Raw genomic sequence first — 21,255 nt, 5'->3', positions numbered from 1 at the left:
TTCGTTCTTGAAATTCTTCGTCATGAACAACACTTGTAAAATGCTATTCATGTAGCAAGTGTTTCCTAAATTATCCAATCCAACTTTCTTCTCTAGATTTTCGAGACAACTATCTACTGATTCGTAAGGAAGAACATGTTTCACAGAATCTCCATTAGAACCATTTCTCAAGCTGCGATCGATCCTTCCAAGTGAAGAAGGGTTTCGTAGAGGGATCGAGTCAGCGCTTGCTTCATGAAGCTCTTTCATTGAAAGGGAACCAGTTCTACGAGGACTGCAACTCATATTTGGGGGGCAAGAATAACCTGAGTCCACTGATCGCACTGAAAAAGAAGAAGGTGGATCATTCACTTGTGAATTAACCTTGATAGGAGACTGATAAATGTTCACATATCTCGGCTTGTTTCGAAGAGGTTTCAGTTCCGTACTGAAATTAGGGCAATGCATGATCTCATCAAAATTATGTGAAGGAGGAATAGTTCCAAGTACTGAAGCAGCATTGCCACGTTGAATAGCAATGCTAATTCTTTCTATCAAAAAAGAGGTAGAACGGTGATCTTTCGTTGCTTGGCGAAGTGTTCGGGCGATGCATTGAATTTATTGGAGACACCCTACATTTTGTTTTATAAGAGGGGACATTGGTAAAACAAGATCTTCAGATGATGTGGTGCTGCAGGTTTTTCCGGGTTTTCCTGCAGCTGAAAAAGCAAATGCGCCACTGGAATCAATGAAGTCGCCCCAGAGCGCCAATTAATTTTTATTGTTGTTTTTATTTTATTTTTATCGTTATTTTAATAAAATGTTCAAAGTTCATAAATTTGTATGCTTCTGACATTGGGTTTTCTCATTAATAATCTCACAAAACAGCAGTTGACTCTGATCACACTTACACCATAACTTTTCTCTTTTGTTCCACTCTGAAACATAAACTTACAAACGAACGATCTTTCAAATTGAATCACAGAACAGCTGTCAGTGTCAATTGTTTTTTATCTCTCTCTGTGGTCTGCAACCACATGGATTTTACCAGTAAATTATAATTTCAAACCATAACGATTTTATTAAGTACATTTTAATAATCTTCTTTGTATCAGTGAGGAATCAAAACTTTCTTTCAATATGATAACTTGTTTTATTTTATTGACATGTTTCAACTATTTAAATGTAACATTCTTTTCGACACAGCCATCCTCGACAACAGTAAGTTTGAGCCTTTTTGTAACAAAATTCATATTACTGCATCACATTTTTGGTAGCTCTTCCTTGATAATGACTTTATCGAAATATTGGAATAACTTGTGTTATAAAAGTACACTTCCGTTCTGCTGATCATCCAAAGATAGTTCCTAAGTTTTGTTTCTAACTAGTCAGCAAAGAGTGTCCTGTAACTATATATATATTTGAATGATGCAATTCATTTCCCTTTATTTTCAGTGTTTTAATATTAACATATGTCACAAAAAGGGTTTGAAGTTTTATAACTTCTATTTATTATATAGGAGTGCTTTCGATAGCTGGCTGCACTATCATCTTTTGGCTCTACTCAAACTGAACGTTTTATCTTCTTGTTTGTTCTGTTATACGGTTAGAACACCTTTGTGCAGGTACTGCAGGTAAATTTGCCTGTATTGTGAGTTACATCAAGTAATATTCTTTGTGTTGGATTTTCTCTAGGTTCAGTGTTTCTAGGAATGTGTATTGTAATGTTTAGTATATTGAATGTTAGGTCTTGTGTTTTGGTTTGTATTTATACCTCGATAAGTGAATTATGACTTTTAAATTTATGGATGTTAAGTTTTCCCAGATGTCCATACCGTTTTCTTTATTGACTTGTTTAATGTTCTCTGGTGGGGAAAAGTTACGTTTGTTTTGTATGGCGTGTTGCTAGGTTTGACTTATATGTTATTGGGTTTATGTATGCCTATTTGTGCTCGTTGTACCTTTGGATCAGTTTTTTATTGGTTTGGCCGATATAGAATTTGTTGCAGTCCGAGCATTGTACACTGTACACTCCATTTAGTTTTTGTCTTCTTCTTTTTCATAGCTGTTTAATGTTTGTGTTTTCTTGTTTGGCTTGTACGTGATGTTGATATAACCCAAATACAGGTAAATTTACCTGCAGTACCTGCACTAAAGCGTTCTAACCGCATAAAGGAACAAACAAGAAGATAAAACGTTCAGTTTGAATAGAGCTATCTTGGATTTGGAAAATCCGTAGGATTTATTTAACAAAAGGTACAAGTATCGTTTCTCATTAATGTAGATGTAAATTTGAAAAATTGCCTAAATTTCCAGTCACACTGACCATATGATTGGCAACTTCATCATCAAAAAGGAAACTTCATTTTGAAGATATGCATATATTTTATAAAAATGGTTAACTATGAATGTTGCAAAACAAGATGTATCCTATCTGACCACTATATTTGCAAAAAATGTTTTAAAGTATTCCATAAGAGCTGCGTAGTAAAAAAGAAAAATGACTACTATTTATTGAAAGATTTCTTAATTCTTTGTGGCGACTGTGGGGAAAGTTATCTGGTAACTAGTTACAAAGAAGAAGAAAGTTTATTGGAGCAAACTGTGAATGATCCCAGCAAACACAATTATGTTAAATTGATATAAATGTTACATAACTGATAATATTATGTGTTATGTAACTGTTATATATTGGTATATTTGTCGAGTACCACTCTGTTTAGCTACTCGACTGTAATTATAAAAAAACTATTGTTTTTATGGAGCAGCTCGACTTCGAGCCAATATGTGATTTCAGGCACAGTTCAGAAAATAAAATCCTTTAAAATAAAAGATATTTTCTTTATTACCAGCAAACAGAACAGTAACTATGTTACGTAAAACTTACATCCCTGTTATGGCGAAATGTCCGCCACAAATACATCCTGATTTTTACGTAACATTGATGTCATTACTTCACATATATTTTATATAATTTCAGTGAGTAAATATAAACAAATTATAAAACTCGCTCGCAGAAAAACTTGGAATCATTAAGTGGGAAAAGCATCCTTCAAAAACCAAACTCTGCCTTCACAGTTTTTTTTTAATACTCATCAACAAAAACACAAATCTCAACGTATCACATGATAATAATGTCTCAAAAACTCTAGCCTCTCACAGAGCGGACGTAATATTGAAGTAACAACCTTACATAGGAGTTAAGTGAAACCTAATATACCATATTGACGTAAGTTTTTACATATTAGCTACGTCACATTCATATAAATTATTTATGTAAATATGGGGTAAAAGTGTCTTATAAATGTAATGAAATATTTACATAAGTGTATTACATAAACATGTTCCATTAATTTTATGTCATATTTACGTAAATGTAACAACTGTGTTTGCTGATATTTAACCGCAAATACAGTAATGTTGAACAGTTACATTCAAAAAATCAATGAAAAAAATAAGCTTTTTGCTGATGAAGCTGTGCAGAGAGAAGCCGAACTGAATGATCTAATTAAAACACAGCTGGAGTGCATCATTGAACTTCAAAACCGACTAAATGATATAGAAAATAATACATTACACACTGACACAATGGTTTAGACTTTCACGGCTGAGGTTTTCAGTGTCATTTCTTTTCGAGTTTGAAAGCCGTGGATTTTTGGAATTTCTTCCTGACGTTTCGCTGGCGCAACTTCATCAGAGGTTTAACCATCATGGCTTGTCAGGTAATCAGTTGTATCTGTACAACAAGGTTGTAGGTATGTGTATTTTTGGTAAACAATATATCTTTGGTACTGTGGGATTTGAAAGTTGTAGCCTCCTCTTTAAAATCGGTGTGATCAGTGTCTTGCATTTTTTCAATGTGGCTTTTACGTTAGCGGTCATCTTGGATAATGGATTTCGTGGTAATTTCTGATATGAACCATTTTCAATTAAGCTGTCGACTCTCTCAAAATAATCTTCTTTATCCAAAATCACCTGGAAAATCGATGCGACCAATAGTCTCAGCAATTAATTCGCCTTCGTACAATATCGCTAAATGGTTGACAAAAGAATTTGAAAATCTCCCTCACAACTTTTACATTTAACTTTTTTTTCTGTAAGCAATAATAACGATGATAAGCGGTGGGTAATTTATAGTGAATAACCCTGTACAAGCTACCGGCTGAAAATGTTCGTACGTTTTCGGCGAACACCGGTGTGACACAAAGGTAACACAAGCATGCGCGCGCATACTTTTTCTAAAGTAGTCAGGGTACAAATTGGCATCGTAGACCAGCAGTTGCAGTATGAACAGTTTTGTCTGCCGTTATCCTGTCTTATTAAAAAGTTGTTGTATTTTTCAATCTAGCCACCCATCTTACAGGTATTTTTATACGATTTTATTACACCTGCTATACAGGGTGTTTCAAATTCGATCCTCACCATTGGGATCCCGGAAACTTTGAGGGATACGAAGATGGTTAAATTGGGGCAAAGTTGCGCATTTACCTGACTAACAATATGCCGTCGAAAATAAATTGCACTTCCACATTGCCACTTGTTCCCTACTACATAAGGGTGTTTTCAGATTTGCAATCCGACGTTTCGTCTTCCGGCTACTATCATCAACTTTATTTTTTCTTATGGGCGCTACATTGGATTCTTTCTGGTTTCAATAGAACCAGATTTTACATTTTCAATTATGTATCCTAAGTTATCATTTTTTTTGCTTGATATACAAAAAATATGGCACAAAGTGCCCACGCTATTTTCACAATACCAGTATTTTTGCGTTCGTTATTGTTTTAAGCTTATTTAAAAAAAATATTTTTAACTTTTTAGTTCGATGTTCTTTGAAAGCGTGTTTTTTAAACTATATTTATTTTTTGGGAAAGAAAGTTTTTGGCTTTCTACTACTCCATCTGATACAAAAAAAAAGAAAACGTTGCACTCCGCACTTGCCCAATCCCAACTATCCTATGGTATAATAGGTTGGGGAGGAGTATTATCTTAGGAATCTAAATGTCATACGAAAATGGATACTGAAGATTATATTTAATAGGAAAAAAACTCATCCAACTGCTGCCTTATTTAAAGAAGCGAATGTATATGATATTCGACAACTTTTTTTGTAAGAGCATACTCAGTAATGTAAAAAAAGGAAACATCAAAATAAAACCAATCATCCACTCCTACAATACTAGAAAAAAAGCAAACTCTTTAAATACATCACGATGTGACAAAACCATAGGACAAAGAAATGCAACATATCTCGGACCACGCTTATACCTATTACCAGAAAAAATCAAAAATATCAACAGTTCTCACATGTTTAAGAGAGAAGTAAAGAAATTCATTCTGAATACCGAAAGAGCTTTCTTTTCTGATTTTGTTAATCAAACTATTTCAAACAGCAATTCAACTTAAGCATTTGTTGAGCAGACAAAAATAACTATGTATTCTGTCTGAAACTACTGTCTCTGTTAATAAGGTAATTGATTAATTTATCATTCATTATCTTTCAATGTTAGATTAAGTATTTATACAGTTAATTACAATGTGTCCTTATCACGAACAAGCTATAGATTTCTATAGCTTCTGTGATTATCTTGTTTATTTTCGATAGCACTCTATGTAATGTATATCAGTGTATGCGATAATAAACATATTATTATTATTATTATTAAAAAAGACCATTGATATTATAACGAATCTGAAGCCGGCCCTGACCGATATCTCAGCCAGCAAACAAATGACTCATCGCGAACCACCGCGAAAGGTATAGATGAGTGCTGAAACCCTTAGAGAGATCTGGAGCGATCGTTGCCGATATAAAAAGGCTGCTTCCTGTCCCGAGCAGCAGTCTGTATTCAGAAAGCGAATCGTGCGTTTAAATAAATACACACATCGGAAAAGTCTAGGGATATTTTTATAACATACTAAATATCATAAAAATAAATGCATGAGGTCGTTTAATTTCGATTAAATTGGTACACTCGACCACCCTGTAGATTTCTATGGGTTGAACAAAGCCTGCAAAAACGGTAACTAATCTTTTATCAAGTTTTTTACAAACTGTAGGTTTTCGGCTAAAATGAATAATCTGAAAGTGTCGAGTTTGTACATTCTATGCAGTTCTTGCTCAGCAATTGAACTGGAAATATTGTGCTTTAACATGGAACGCCATCACTTACCATTGGCTGAGATGAATAGAGCTGTAGGGCTTCTTAAAGGTGGCATGCGACAAAATGATGTAGCTCTTCGTTTGGGGGTCTCCCAAAGTGTTATCAGTCGATTGTGGCGGCGTTTCCGTGAAACTAGCAGTCCAGCCGAACAACATCCAGGGCGAGGACGCGCTACAACTGCAGTTCAAGACTGATTTTTGGTCTTAACCGCAAGAAGACAACCGACAATCACAGCACCTGAGTTGGTTAACGTGTTGCAGCAGACGCACCAGGTAACCACTGGTCATGATACTGTCAGAAATCGACTGCACGAAGCAGATCTCCACAACAGAAGGCCACTTAGATGTCCACCTTTGTCGAGAGGCAATCGCGGTAGAAGATTAGAGTGGTGTCAAGAACATCAAAACTGGGATGCAAATGATTGGGCCATAGTTTTGTTTACAGACGAATCCAGATTTGGATTTCATCCCGATTCTCGTCGAGTAAGACTGTGGAGACGACCTGAAAATAATGAACGTTTGGGACACGTCCAGGAAGTCCACACATACAGAGGTGGTACAATAATGCTATGGGGCGGAATCATGATCGGCGGCAGAACCGATCTCGTTTTTCCAAATCGCTCCCTCACAGCTCGACAGTACCTCGACACCATTCTTCTACCTATCGTCCGTCCGTTAGCTGGTGCTGTTGGTAAAAACTTCCACCTAATGCACGATAATGCTCGTCCACATGTCGCGCGTCTAGTGACTGACTGGCTCACCAACGAAGGAGTTGATGTATTGCCATGGCCAGCACAATCACCGGACCTGAATCCCATCGAGCATGTGTGGGACACGCTTCAACGAAGAATTACTCCGCATATGGGGAACATTCACACAACGTTTCAATTGAGAGAGCTTTTAATCGCTGAATGGGCAAATGTACCTCAACAAGACATTGACAATCTCATTTTGTCGATGCACGATAGATGTAGGGCCGTAATAAACCAGCGTGGAGGCCATACTTTGTACTGATTCCAATTTTTTTTGTATTATGATTTTTTTTCGGGGTGCCAAAGAGCCATATTTTTTTTTTTTAGTTTTGCTTATATGCGCACTCAGTATTTATGACCATTTAATAAATTTTATTGTAAGTTACATTCGTTTAATAATCCCTAAAGCGATCTAAAAAAAATTATTGCCATTTTTAAAAATATCCCTAGACTTTTCCGATGTGTGTAATTCGAACAGTGAAGATAAATTAGGCGTTAGTTGCTGGAATATTAATTAGTTGGATAGTGAAATATTGTTAAAAATATATTTGTTTAAGACAGTTAATTCTTCAACTCGTTACAATATTTTCCGATTCCGGAGAGGGAGGCTGAAAATCAGCTACCAAGCCCAAGGATGGCACGCAAAGGAGGGTTACAAATAAAGCAGCAGGCGCGCGTGTTGATAAAAAAAATCCTTTTTTCAAATGGAGAAATACATGTAAAATGAGTTCGAATCATATCAAAGATATTACGTACAGCGCCATCTGCCCGCGAATAGATCAAGCAATAATGTCGATAAATCTGTCAAATACAGATCCCAAGCTTGAGAGTTACAAACATACATACATACAAGTGAAACTAATATAAAGCGTGTAAAAACGGACAAAACTTTTAAAACAACCTGATACTTACCCATAATTTCTAACTCTACTCTTTGAAGAAAAAAAACGGGAGTTTTGATAACAGTCAACAACAAATATTTATTGGTAGAATTTACAATTAAAATCACGAAGTATGAATTCACTATTATGACCAGCACTCAATTTGATATCGACCACTTTTCTCCATATTTTCTACATAATGTGTTGCATTTTCCAATGTCATAACTCCACATTCTCTGATGACTTCTATAAAAGCTTGTCTAACTCCCTGGGGCATGTTTCTTGCATTACCTGCCACAAAAATAAATGCATCTTTCTGCAATGCCTCCCAAACTAGTAGTTTATTTTCAATTATTTTGTCTTGAACATACCTGCAAAAGATATTTCGAAATTAGTTGCTTTTCAATGTTACTGTTGGAAATATTCAAATATAAATGAGTGTAAATGTTACACGAGGATGAAGTAAATAAAGATAACATGGAATAAAAAAAAACTTTGCAATAGGGAGAGAATATGTTTGTTATGATCTCGTTCGCCAGCCGAAATTGGATCTACTCGACTGAATTTACTGATTTATAGTATAATAGCGTAAGATACAGCCCCTTAAAGGGGGTACATAAAATTTGTATAACAATTTTTTTCACAAGCACTAAAAAAGTTACAATATTGAAATTAACCTGACGTTTTGTACTACCAAAAAGACACTTAGCCAGAAATTTATTTGGTTTACCCCATGGTTGTAAGGGGTGGAAAACGCAACCCCTATAGTTTATTTCCAATGTAACTTTTTGTCTTATTATTTGTTCACCATTTAAAAATTCATTTCCGATAGCCTGTTTCATTCTAAACAAAAAATGTCTCCTGGGTTTTTTGCCCAAAATTAACCAGTTCGCAGCAAAAAATTATTTAACGAACAACTACAGAGATACATCGTCATAAATGCGAACTGGATTTATTGTTATTTTGTAGTTATACTAAACAACAAACAAACAAATAAAAACATCATTCTTTCATAAAATATCATATTCGAACATTTGGTATCTAAATCAACTTCAAAAATATTTTTAGTGCTAAAACTATACTAAAACCAATAATGATTGAGAGTAGAAGTAAGCCCAGTTGACAGCAAATCGGGGGCGTGCTTATTAATTTTTGAGAGGGTTAAGAATGAAAAAAAAATTCTTAGTACAATTAGTTAAAATATTCATACACATTTTTTATTTATTTCATTAAAACTTTGCAGTATCGTAATTTACCTAATCGTTGTAGTCATTAGGTGGGCCTTATGAAAACGGAGTAATAATCGTGGTAATTATAGTAGGTACCAAATAAATTAACAATATTAATAAAAAACACAATATATATATATATATATATATATATATATATATATATATATATATATATATATATATATATATATATATATATATATATATATATATATATATGATGAGCTGTTTTCTCGGGTTTCGCTCCGTGTTCTGTGTATTTTCTCCCCATAAGGATTATTTTCACAACGTTTCGGCAAAGTCTCATTTGCCATCTTCTGGTGATGTCTGGTTTTTTCAACTAGACTGATTACTTCGAACTCTGTGTCTCAATTTATAGGGATGGATGTTTCCCTTTACCTGCGTTGCTGCCACTACCTGTGTTTGTTCGACTACCTGTTTTGGTCTTATTACCTGAGCTGCCTCTCCTGTCTCTGTTATTGTACCTGTATTGTCATGTACCGAGTTTTGCCTCTGAAGTTGAGCGGTCTGATTGCTTGTGCGAAGTGATAAAACGGATCTCCATGTTGATGGTAATCTTTGCGCATCATCCCTCTTGTTCATATTATTAGGTCGTTTTTCAATTTCGATTGCCTCTCTGATTGTTCGTGAGTAAAAGTTTTCGTTGCTTGCTAGCATTTTTGTGTTGTCGAAATTGATGTTATGTCCTGTTTGAAGTACGTGTTGGAAGAGAGAAGACGTGGTGACTTTTCCCTTCACTGCTAGTTTGTGTTCATCTTTGCGAATGTTGATTCGTCTGTTGGTCTGGCCGATGTAAGTCCTGTCACAATCATGGCATGGTACTTCATACACTCCTTGTGATTCCAGAGGTATCTGATCCTTGGGATTACGAAGCATGGACCTTATTGTTCGTTCTGGTACGAACGAAGTTGATATGTTATGTCGGTGAAGAATTCTGCTGATTTTATCTGTTGTTCCTGCAATATATGGTAGTGTGGTTGTTATGACCGGTGTATCTCGAGTTTTTTGTTGTTTCCGTGTGGTCTTGGCAGCCGCTTTTATACTTCTTTCTGAGTAGTTATTCATTTGTAGCGTTGTTTCGATAGTGTTCAACTCTTGTTGTCTGTGATCGTTGTCTGCCAGCCTCCTCGAACGTGTAATGAGTGTTTTTGCCACCGCGTGAATTTGTTTTGGGTGGTGGTGTGAATTTGCGTTTAGGTACCTGTTCGTGTGTGTTGGCTTTCGATATACCGTGTGACCTAATGTTCCGTCTGGCTTTTTCATAATCAGTACATCGAGAAATGCGAGCTGGTTGCCTTCTTCAACTTCTTTCGTAAATTTAATGCGTGGATGGATTTCATTCAAATGATTAAAAAACCTGGACAGTTCCTGGTGACCATGAGACCAAATCACGAAGATGTCATCGACATACCTCAGCCAGAGTTTAGGTTTCAAGGGTGACGTTGCTATTGCTTCGGTTTCGATTTCTTCCATAAAGAGATTGGCAACAACGGGTGATAGTGGCGAGCCCATTGGTGCCCCTTCAATTTGTCTGTATCGTTGGTCGTTATAGATGAAGTAAGTGTTTTTGATGCAATGTTCCGCCAATGTGATGATATGCTCTTCCGGTTTGTATTTCTTTTTGATTATTTCTAGTGCCTCTCCGGTGGGTACCTGGGTAAATAACGAGGTTACGTCAAAGCTGACAAGGATGTCGTCCGGACTAACGGTTTGTGTTTTCAATATGTCTATGAGGTGGTCGGCATTGCGCACATACTTTATCCGTGAGAATCTTCGAGTTAACATATATATATATATATATATATATATATATATATATATATATATATATATATATATATATATATATATATATATATATATATATATATATATATATATATATAACTTTTTTTCACTATTGAGTTGCAGCAATTGATAAGTGAACTCTTTATAACTATTCTCAAGCTTTCGAGTAACTTAAACTCATCATCAGGGGTACTAGAAAATACAAATTACAAATTTTTGATAATAGAATATAATATAAATGTAAATGTACAAATTTTCATCTAATCTTCAACCTCAGATTCGTCACTGTTGCTACCGCTATCACCAAAGTGAATTATGATTGGTTCAATATTGTGTTCAATACAGTTGTCTACGTCCCACATTTTTTGCTCTTCTTTTAAAACATGCTGCATGCATTTCTTCCAGTCTTCTGCAGAAACAGTTCGAATAGCTTCTTGTAGGTGATGTTGCACGTCCACTAATTTAAATGTTCTGTTTTCTCGTGCCACATATCCTTTTACTTGCGCCCAGAATAATTCTAAGTGCCTCCAGAACTGTTTGTAGTGTGGGCAGCTCATTTCTGAAAAAGAAACTGTGAATAGTTCTGCGTATACTGGTTTTGGCTTCATCAACTGTGATTTTTTTCCGTCCGCTACTAGTTTTTGGCGTTTGTACGTCCCTATGAATTTCTGCTTCTCTTAGTATTTTGTAAATCGATGATTTTGGTACACCGGTATAATCAGAGCACATATCAACTAATTTATCTTTTGTAATTGTGGAACTTAATGATGTAGAAAAGCCCGGTTGGTTATTCGGAGGTACACACGTAGAATTACAGCACATATGCACAAAGTCATCTTTTGGTGGCTGATGATCTCTTTCAAGACAGTGAAATACTCGCAGTACAATTTGTTTTTCTCTTACTGACCGAGACTCCGACCGTTTTACCTTTTTCGACGTGGAAGGCCCGACCATGTCTCCCATTTTTTGAGTAGTTTGAGAACGGTGTAGAAATATAATTATGTAACGCTTGAACACTTATTAGCACTGTTATTTTCACCAGTTGTTATCACAACACGTCGATTGCTGACTAACTTAACTGTAAAACGTACAATTCACGCTGTATAATTCACAAACCAATGATACGCTCATGGCTGCAAGTACATTAGTGAGGACTGCAACGATGAGATGGAAGTTACGGTAAAGTGACAAAGACAGAAATATCGTTGCGTACAGCGTTGCCACTAGTTGTAATAAATATCTAACACTATACAGAAAATAATTAATTTTAACTGATCAGTAATCAGGAAATTTATAAGTATTACTCATTACAAGCTCATTACTGATTTTTGTCATAAATAATACCTTTTAATCGTACTAGTATTGTGTATTATCTATAATTTGCCACAATCTACAACTCTACTGCTTACTATATTTTGATTCTGCTATAAACTGGTAACGTAAAATTTAGATATGACAACGCGCTTTACTCTCAATCATTATTGGTTTTACTATAGAAACTTCTCGCTTCGCTTTGAAGCTTACCGCCATCTATTGTACAGTTTGACAACTATCGGACAGGAAATAGTTACTGTCTAGTCCCCTAGATGGCGTTACACGAGAAAACGCGTGTTAAGCGTAAAGGACTGGTAAAGTTTGTGTTAAAAGCAAAAAAATATTTTTAAATTAGCCATCGCCCCCCTAAACCGCTTCAACGCCCTCCAATCTTCTCTGTGCCCTTTACTGCTCCCCTATAGGCCTCCAGCGCCCAAAAGGGGGCGTTATCACCCATGACTGCTATATAAGAACCACTGAAGAAATCTGCAAAACTATCAATAATATCTGAGGGATTATCGATTATGAACTAATTTCGAAAAAATAGAATATTACTTTTATTATTATTCATCATCATAGTTACTCACACTTTTGTTTCTCCTTCTCTTGAGAATGCAGGAATGAACGATAGCCTTTTCTGTTCAGCTAAAAACTCGAAATCTTCTTTACATAGAAAGTCATGTTTGGGATGACGACAACCATAAAATAAAATGAGATTTTTCGGATTTGAATTATTTTCTACATATCGTTCAAACGCATAACTTCTAAAAGGAGCTACACCGGTCCCAGGCCCCACCATTATGACTGGTCTCTCCTGTAAAAAAAAATGTAGAAAATGGACATATGTAAAGTTAGAGCTTGCTCACGTAATCCTTCGAGAACTTGAAAGAACCCTTTTTAATCCATGATGTTACGCTATCCCCACTTCTTAATCCCGCTAAACAGTTGGATCCCAAACCAAATCTCTCTTTCACTAGCTTTGTTTTATATCTAACTACAGCAAGTAGTATATGAACCTCGTTATGATGCACTTGATTACTACTTGCGATAGAAAACTCCCTGGGTTTTATAGGAGGTACTATTTCCAGAAGCTTGTCAAGGGTCAAGTTTTTTGTAGCGTTTGGAAAATCGCTCAATACTTCAACTATGTTTCTCCTGGGTTTGTATGTATAGGAATACAAATCAGTTTGGCCTTCTGCTGTTGTAAATTCTAAACATTTTTCTCGCTCTAACTCGCTGTCCGTCAGCTGAGCTAATACATTAAAAGTATATCTTCTGGGTATTGCCATCAGATCAAAATACTCGCTACACAGCTGTTCAAATGTCACTTCATATTTCAATACTTCAGGTACAGGAACGTTCTGATCATTTTTACTGACTGCTATCACAGTTTCTGGAGGAATAATCACACCATTCGATGACAGTACTTTTTTGAACTCTTCCACCTGCCACGAAAGATTTTTCGGTCTGAAGACAAACACGTCTCCAGGAACATATTTCTGATTTTCACAGGCAAATTTTATTAGGCGAACGTCCTGAAAAACAAGTTTGTTTGAAAGTGGTCGTGAAAGTTGTTACAAATAGAAATTCAATTGGGATACGAGGGAGGTCTGAAAAGTTTCCGATCTCAACATGAAGATGGCAGCACTTGTGAATAAAAGCTAGTGAATATGTGTGATGTGCGACAGTGAGTAGTGTGTGTCGAAGTGCTCCTAGTAAATAGCTTGATTCGCTAAGAAAACGTGCTTTAAAAATTGTTTTTATCTTGGCAGACGTCTCCATTGAACCTCTAAGTATTTGTTACTTGGAAAATTATTGAATTATGGTTATCACGAGAGAAATAAGAGATGAAATCCAAAATGCCGTGAATGAAGCATTCAGGCAATGTCTTAACAATAAGGTATTGATAAAAACATTAGCAGTAACAAAAACAGTTGATGAGAAACAAGCGCAGATGGAACAAAAAATGGAGTAGATAAGGAATGAACTCATTCAAAGAAAACATGAGTACGATAGGAAATCAAGCATTTTCTTAGGAAAATTTCATTATATGGAACAAGAAAGTTAAAAAAAACAACCTAAGAATATTCAACATTCCAAAAAAAAAACAAAAGAAAATACCAGAAAAGAAGTAACTAAACTTTTAACTTCTAGTATTAATAAGCACACAGAGTACTGGACAAAAGTACCTGGCAACAAACACAGTAGAACCTTCATTAGGGAACCATCCGAGAAAAGAACCGAAGAACTACTTCAATACAGTAGGGATCGGCTCAGAATAATTACAGGGTTACTAACCGGTCATTGTCCGTTTAGAGGACACCTGAATAAAATGGGGCTGTACAAAGGAGACCTTACCTGCAGATTATGCAACGAAGGGATAGAAACAGCTCTACAAATCTTATGCCAATGTGAGGCACTGAATCACAGGAGGCAGGCTATATATGGACAAACAAAACTACGCCCAGAAGAATATGAGACGAACATCCAACACGGAACCTGTACAAACTAGTACAGGGAACGAGACTGATGGAATGGGTGTCATGAGAAGACTTAGAACTTTGTCACCTCATAGGAAAAGTAAATGTGAACGGAAAACCACGAGTTATACTTCTGAAACTTCAAAGTCATGAATTGTGACAACAGATTTACCATAACTATTGATGTATCTTCTCTTCAAACTGAAATTGATTTCGTGGTTCATCTGTTGACAGTTACTCACCAAATTTTCAGTCATTTTGGACGCGCGGTTAAGTAACACTCCTTTGAGTGAGTTGATGAGTGTTTTTATGAAAATGGACAAAGTCGAGTATCGAGCTGTCATTGAATATTTGTTTTTGAAAGGCAATAAGCCTACGCAAATCAAAGATAAGATGAATTCTGTGACCACCGTATTAAAGTGAGAGAAATAGCAGAGGTTATGAACGTGTCAAAAGAACTTGTTTATCAAGTGATGAATCAACATTTAGGCATGAGCAACCTGTCCGCGCGTTGGGTGCCGCGTTTGCTCACGTTGGACCAAAAACGAGTTCGAATGAACATTTTCAACGTTCTGTTAGCGCAGTTGATGCGCAATGAGTCCGAGTTTAGACGCTGATTAATTACTGCAAACGAGAAACCGGCTCCAAAAGAAGGAAAAACTGTTTTTCCGGCTGGCGACTGTTTTTTGGGATAGTCATGAAGTTATTTCAATCGATTATCTTCAAAAAGGAAAAAAATACAGGAGCATACTACTTATTATTACTCGACAATCTAAAGGCAGAACGTGCGAAAAACCCGCCACATTTGCAGAAAAAGAAAATCCTGTTTCGCCAAGACAAGGCACCGTCTCACAACTCAACGGTTGCCTTGGCGAAAATCTCTGAATTACGTTTTGAACTGCTTGGCCATCCGCCTTACTCGCCAGATCTACTCCCAAGCGACATCTTTTTGTTCCGTCATCTAGAAATTGCCCTCGGAGGACAGATATTTTCGTCAAATAAAGAGGCAATCACCTTTGTGAACTATTATTTTGCAGAGAAAAACGACCAGTAGAATTCAAAGGAGACTATGTTGAAAATTTTTTTTTATCTAAAAAAAAATGTCTTGTATCTTTGTTAAGTCGGAAACTCTTCAAACAACTCTCGTACATCTTTCAGTATTTACTCGTACTATATAAAGGAAGCTCTTTCAACTTTTGGGCAACACTACCCTTATCTAATCAAAATCACTTTATTGTCGAAATGGCAGAAACAAAAAACAAGTATGAAAATCTATGTGCACAAAATTTCTATGTATCTACAGTTTTAGTTGAAAAATCTGATCACTTATAAATATACAGATATGATATGAAACACAATTTGAGTAGTTTGAAAAAGTATATTACTTGAAAATGATTATGAGACGTCAACCTCCTATTTTCCAAAACAACTGATACGAAATCTGTAGATTTTCTTGTGGAATAATATATTGACTGCTGATTGGGTCTACGATTACTGCCAAAAGAGGTGATGACGTCCCATCTGAAAGAGATGAAAGTAGAATCACATTCTCACAGATAACACAAAGCATCAAAACAGTAAAAGTTGTACCTCTCTTCAAGAAAAAAGATCGTACTCTGTTATAGAATTATCGCCCAGTAACTGTGCCATATAGTCTCGCAAAAGTTTTAAAATACCTATACATTCTTAGATACTCTCATCAGTTTTGGGAAAATACAAAGTCATTAGTAATAATCAACACGTTTTTCGACGTAACATGACTACATCCACGGCACAGTTTATCAATGCGGATGAATGCCATGTTACAATATTCTGCGACTTGAATAGCTCCTTCAATTGTGTGATCCATCAGCAATTGATGAAGATATTGGAGAGTTATGGAGTGAGAGGTATACCATTAAACTGGATTTCATCCTTTTTAACAAAGAGAAAACACTCAAGTTTCAGCATAATAGCTAAATTAAAAGCATACGCTCGAATAGTAAGGAAATCGAAATGGGAGTTCCACAGGGATCGATCTTGGGTCCAATTCTATTAACTTTGTATGTGAATCATCATGATGCGATGATTAGTACTGCTGATTATACTGCGTATGCAGACGACTTTACATTGTTTCTGTCCTCTAAGGGTAATGAATACCTACGAACGAATGTATTGCAACAATTCATGCAATTTTTACACGCTTTATATTAGCTTCACCTGTATATATGTATGTATGTTTGTATGTATGATTGTTTGCTTGTAACTCTCTAGCTCGGGATCTGTATCGACAGAATTATCGGTATTATTGCTTGATCTATTTGCAGGCAGATAGCGTTGTACGTAAGTATCAATTATTACCTAATCTATTCGCGGGCAGATGGCGCTACAAGACCTCGTTGATAGGTTGTTCAAAAATAAATCAAAATAAAAAACATATTTTAAGACATTATAAGTGTTAGCAAAATTTTGTACTAGAGATGAAATATTTAAATATTTTTAATTACCCGTGATTTAGTACAGAAAAAAATTTTGAACGAAACGGGAGATACATTTTAAAATCTAATTCTATTATTTCATATCAAATCAAAAGATTGATTTGAAAAATATTTTTAGTCCATTAATATTTGGAATTAAACTTCAATTCAAAACATCAAGACTAAATTGTTTTTTAAAATTATTACTGCAAATTTTCTCTTTACTTCGAAACAAATTTTACAACTGTCCGCCATCTGTTGGAGACTTACTGCATCTCAGTATTACTATAGAATTTAAGACCTTAAACTTTATTATGTTGTTTGAGAGGAATTTTACATACTTGCGCCGTCTGTTACAAGATTTATAATTATTACGATTTGGAATGTGTATACCTAATAAAACCAAGCCAGTAAAGGTGATGTCTCAAGTCTTTACAAGATGCCAAACATGTTTTGAAAATCAAGCACCCTATAAATATACCAAACATTAAAATATACAGTGCTATTTTAAAATTTCTCAAAAACAACAAGTGCCCGAACCAACAAATTGTTGATGAAATAAAACATGGTATTACAAAACAATACCAATAAATCTAGGATGCTTCTCAATTCAGACATCTGCACAAAGTTTTTTGACCAACGAGTATGATATACTCGTATATAACCTTGTCAATTATAATCCAAAACTAATATTAGACGAGGCATAATTATAAATCATACCACTGAACATAAATTTTGAGAATCATAAATGTGTTCAAATCTAAAGAAATTAACTTTAAACGATCAAGTCAATCTCAGATATACCTACACTATATATACCTACCTATATATACCTATATATATACCTACCTATCGGAAAACAACTACTCCCCTGGCTGTGTCAATCACAGCATATTGCTTCGAAAACTCATAAGTTATGGTTTTAGGGACCACAGTCATATTTGGATTAGTTCATACCTTTCTGACAGAAAAAAATTTGTAAGAACGTCATCTAACTCGGACGTGGGAGAGATAAACTGTGGAGTACCTCAAAGCTCTGTGTTAGGTCCTATACTGTTTCTGTTATACATTAACGATTTGACCAACATATCGATTATAGGAAGCTTTACCTTATTTGCTGACGACACCATATTAGTGTGGCATGACAAGGGCATAAACAGATTGCATAACAAAATGTGCCAAAGCATGAAAAAAGTTAAGAATTGGTTTGACTCGAATCTTCTATCATTGAATACCAGCAAAACAAATATATTAAGATTCAAGTGTAATAAACCTGATATACCCAATAACACAATAAAAAATAACTCCACTTTGAAATTTTTTGGAATTTATTTAGATGAAAATTTAAAATTCTCTCAGTATATTGCACACATCAACAAAAAATTGGCATCAGGATGTTTCGCACTGAGAAACATCTCAAAGGAACTGAGGTTTGTTGCAGCGAAAGCAAGCATGCCTTAATAGACTCTCATCTGAGGTATCGTATACCCTTTTGGGGTGTTTGCAGTAAAAAACTTATGCAGTCAGTTTTTGTCTTGCAGAAAAGGGCTATCAGGTACGTATGTAAAGAACATAGAATCCTTACGGTTATTTCAATATTTATATTGGAAACCTGGAAACATCAAAGGGAATCAAATCTGGTGAATACGGTGCCTGAGGCATGATTACAAACAAGTAATGATGGGTAAGCAGGTGCATTATCGTGATGCAAAAGCCATGAGTTGTTTTTTCACAATACCAGATGATTTGTTCGCATTGTTTCTCGCAAGCGGCACATAACTTCAAGATAATACTCCTTATTGACGGTACGACCATATGACAAGAACTTCTGATGCAGTACACCACGGTAATCGAAGAAACCAGTGAGCAAAACCTCGACATTTGATCGAAGTTGGCGTGCTTTTTTTGGCATTTTTGAACCTTGGTAGATCATAAGACGAATCTACATTCGCAGCTAAATTTACTTGAAAATGTGATAACATACAATCAAAAAACTTTTTTGACTAATTTGACAATAATTCCAGCTTACCTGGGCATTATTGTAGAATTTCTTGGCAGCGGTTCAATCCTGGGTGGCAGTGGATATGAAAGTAACAGGTTTTCCCATAGATTCTCCATCCAGGGATCAGCAGCCCCATCGTACCCCAAGTCATGCTGATCATCCCCCAAACCCAGAGGCAAAATTGGTTTGGCTCCTAATTGCAATAATCTTTTATAAAGTCGTTTAGCTACAAAATTGAATTTTGCATAGCTGGAGTCTCCAAGTCCAAACACAGCAAACCTAAAACAATATCATCACAGAGAATGGTCTCGAGTTAGAATTTTAAACTCACTTTACGTTATCTAAGATATTGGGTGGTAAATTTTTTCGTAAAAGAAACTTCCAAAATGATTTCATATTATCTGGCTCTTCACCTTGCCCTGTTGTGGAACATACAAATATGACACACTTCTCGTTTATCAATTCCAGTACATTGTATTCATCTAGAGCCTGCACTGTAGTCTTAAAGTAAAAACGTTTAGATTCTCTCCAAATCCTCTCTGCTAAATCTTGGGCATTACCAGTTTGAGACCCATATAAAACAGCTACTGCTTCATTCTCGCAAACCATACTTATAGAAGTTGGGTTATGACATAACATGATAAAATTCACTCTTCTGTGACATAACCCTAAATTACCGTTCAACAAATAAAATCCGGTACTTCGTTTTCTGTTTCACAACTTCTGTGCTTGAAATATCTCAATACTCCAAAAAACCTATAACACTTTACAATAATAACATTCTGTAAATTTTAAAATCACGACATTTGTCAAAAATTTTGACATTTCATTTAACCCACAGACTCACAAACCATGGACCATGGTCTGTGATTTAACCAATATAGTTATCTGCCAGACAATTGCCGAACGATCAGTGGTGGCTTTCCCCTATGGTAGGTATCATACATAAAGAGATTTTTGTTCGAAGAAAAGGACTGCTACAGTAAGTCAAATATGAAATTAAATATTTCAAAATGAAAAAATGTAAGATGCGTGCTACGTTCAACAAATAATTACTTATTGCTGATTTTATGTTTTCACAAATTGAAAACAAAAGTGGAATCATCCATCTCATATCTAATTCATCTAAAGGAAAGTCAATCTGAATCTTTCCGTTGGAGATAATCTTTTCAAATGAATTACTAAAATACAGGGAAACTTATAAATTGACAAGGACTTTGTACATTTTCTTCTTTGCTGGCACCACGAACACATTGGTTTTTCGTCTCCATCTAGAATTTCTTCTCTTGTGAAGGAATCCAAGCAATGTGACAAACTCAATTGGCCAGTTCTCTGTGGTATGGGAAGAGACAAATCCCAGAAAGGATCGAAGGTTACTAATGAGTGTCCACATCAGTGTGTGCACTTCATAGTGGATTTTAATTGACCAACAAAATAGTCTACAATCTTAGAGTTGTTCATATTCAAATATCTCAGTCAGCACTCTTGTGCTTCTCTGCTGTCGCTCAATTTTTCGTCAATCTCCGTTAAGATCAGTTCAGGTTTCTCAGTAATTCTATTGAGGTCCTCATGTAAACCTTCTAATAGATATCGAAGGAATTTGTGGGCGTCTTAATGGGCAGAACCCATGAATCGAGGGGCAAATCTTTGAATCTGACTTTTGAAGTAGACTGTGTCAATTACTCTTATCAGATAAATCTTCTGACCACAATTCCTTGATAACTTTTGCGAACGCTTTGATTAAAACACCTTTCATACTAGAAATACTAGTATTGATATCTTTCATGTAAGTATGTATCATTTTTTAAGTATTCCAGCAACCATCCCGTGTTTGATAAACATTGGATTACACTGTACATGAAACAAGTTTTTCCAAGATTTTTTAACCCATTGAACCCAATATCACACCAATATAGTAAAACCAATAATGATTGAGAGTAAAGCGCGTTGTCATATCTAAATTTTACGTTACCAGTTTATAGCAAAATCAAAATATAGTAAGCAGTAGAGTTGTAGGTTGTGGCAAATTATAGATAATACACAATACTAGTACGATTAAAATGTATTAATCATGACAAAAATCAATAATGAGCTTGTAATGAGTAATACTTATTCATTTCCTGATTACTGATCAGTTAAAATTCATTATTTTCTGTATAGTGTTAGATATTTATTACAACTAGTGGC

At 35.4% G+C, this 21,255-nt stretch overlaps 1 protein-coding gene across 2 annotated transcripts; it reads right to left on the bottom strand.

The window, feature by feature from the left end:
- Nucleotides 1-7,848: 7,848 nt before the first annotated feature.
- LOC111516673 (NADPH-dependent diflavin oxidoreductase 1-like) lies at nt 7,849-19,918 on the bottom strand. Of its 2 annotated transcripts, XM_074170151.1 has the most exons (7): nt 19,629-19,918; nt 19,400-19,569; nt 19,096-19,347; nt 15,996-16,131; nt 12,997-13,665; nt 12,718-12,944; nt 7,849-8,146 (listed from the first exon to the last, which is right to left on the bottom strand). In XM_074170151.1, the coding sequence occupies exons 1-7, from the start codon at nt 19,641-19,643 to the stop codon at nt 7,921-7,923; spliced, it is 1,695 nt and encodes a 564-aa protein (XP_074026252.1). In that variant the 5' UTR covers nt 19,644-19,918; the 3' UTR covers nt 7,849-7,920. The 2 variants fall into 2 exon arrangements, with proteins under 2 accessions (XP_074026252.1, XP_074026251.1); XM_074170150.1 differs by having other exon boundaries at nt 19,400-19,918.
- Between the last annotated feature and the right edge of the window lie 1,337 nt (nt 19,919-21,255).

The sequence above is a fragment of the Leptinotarsa decemlineata genome, unplaced genomic scaffold (assembly GCF_025532065.1).
Source record: "Leptinotarsa decemlineata unplaced genomic scaffold, Ldec_3_MD MMD2_P_RNA_scaffold_7, whole genome shotgun sequence".
Classification (NCBI taxonomy): domain Eukaryota; kingdom Metazoa; phylum Arthropoda; class Insecta; order Coleoptera; family Chrysomelidae; genus Leptinotarsa; species Leptinotarsa decemlineata.
This window is presented reverse-complemented; position numbering and strand designations above follow the sequence as displayed.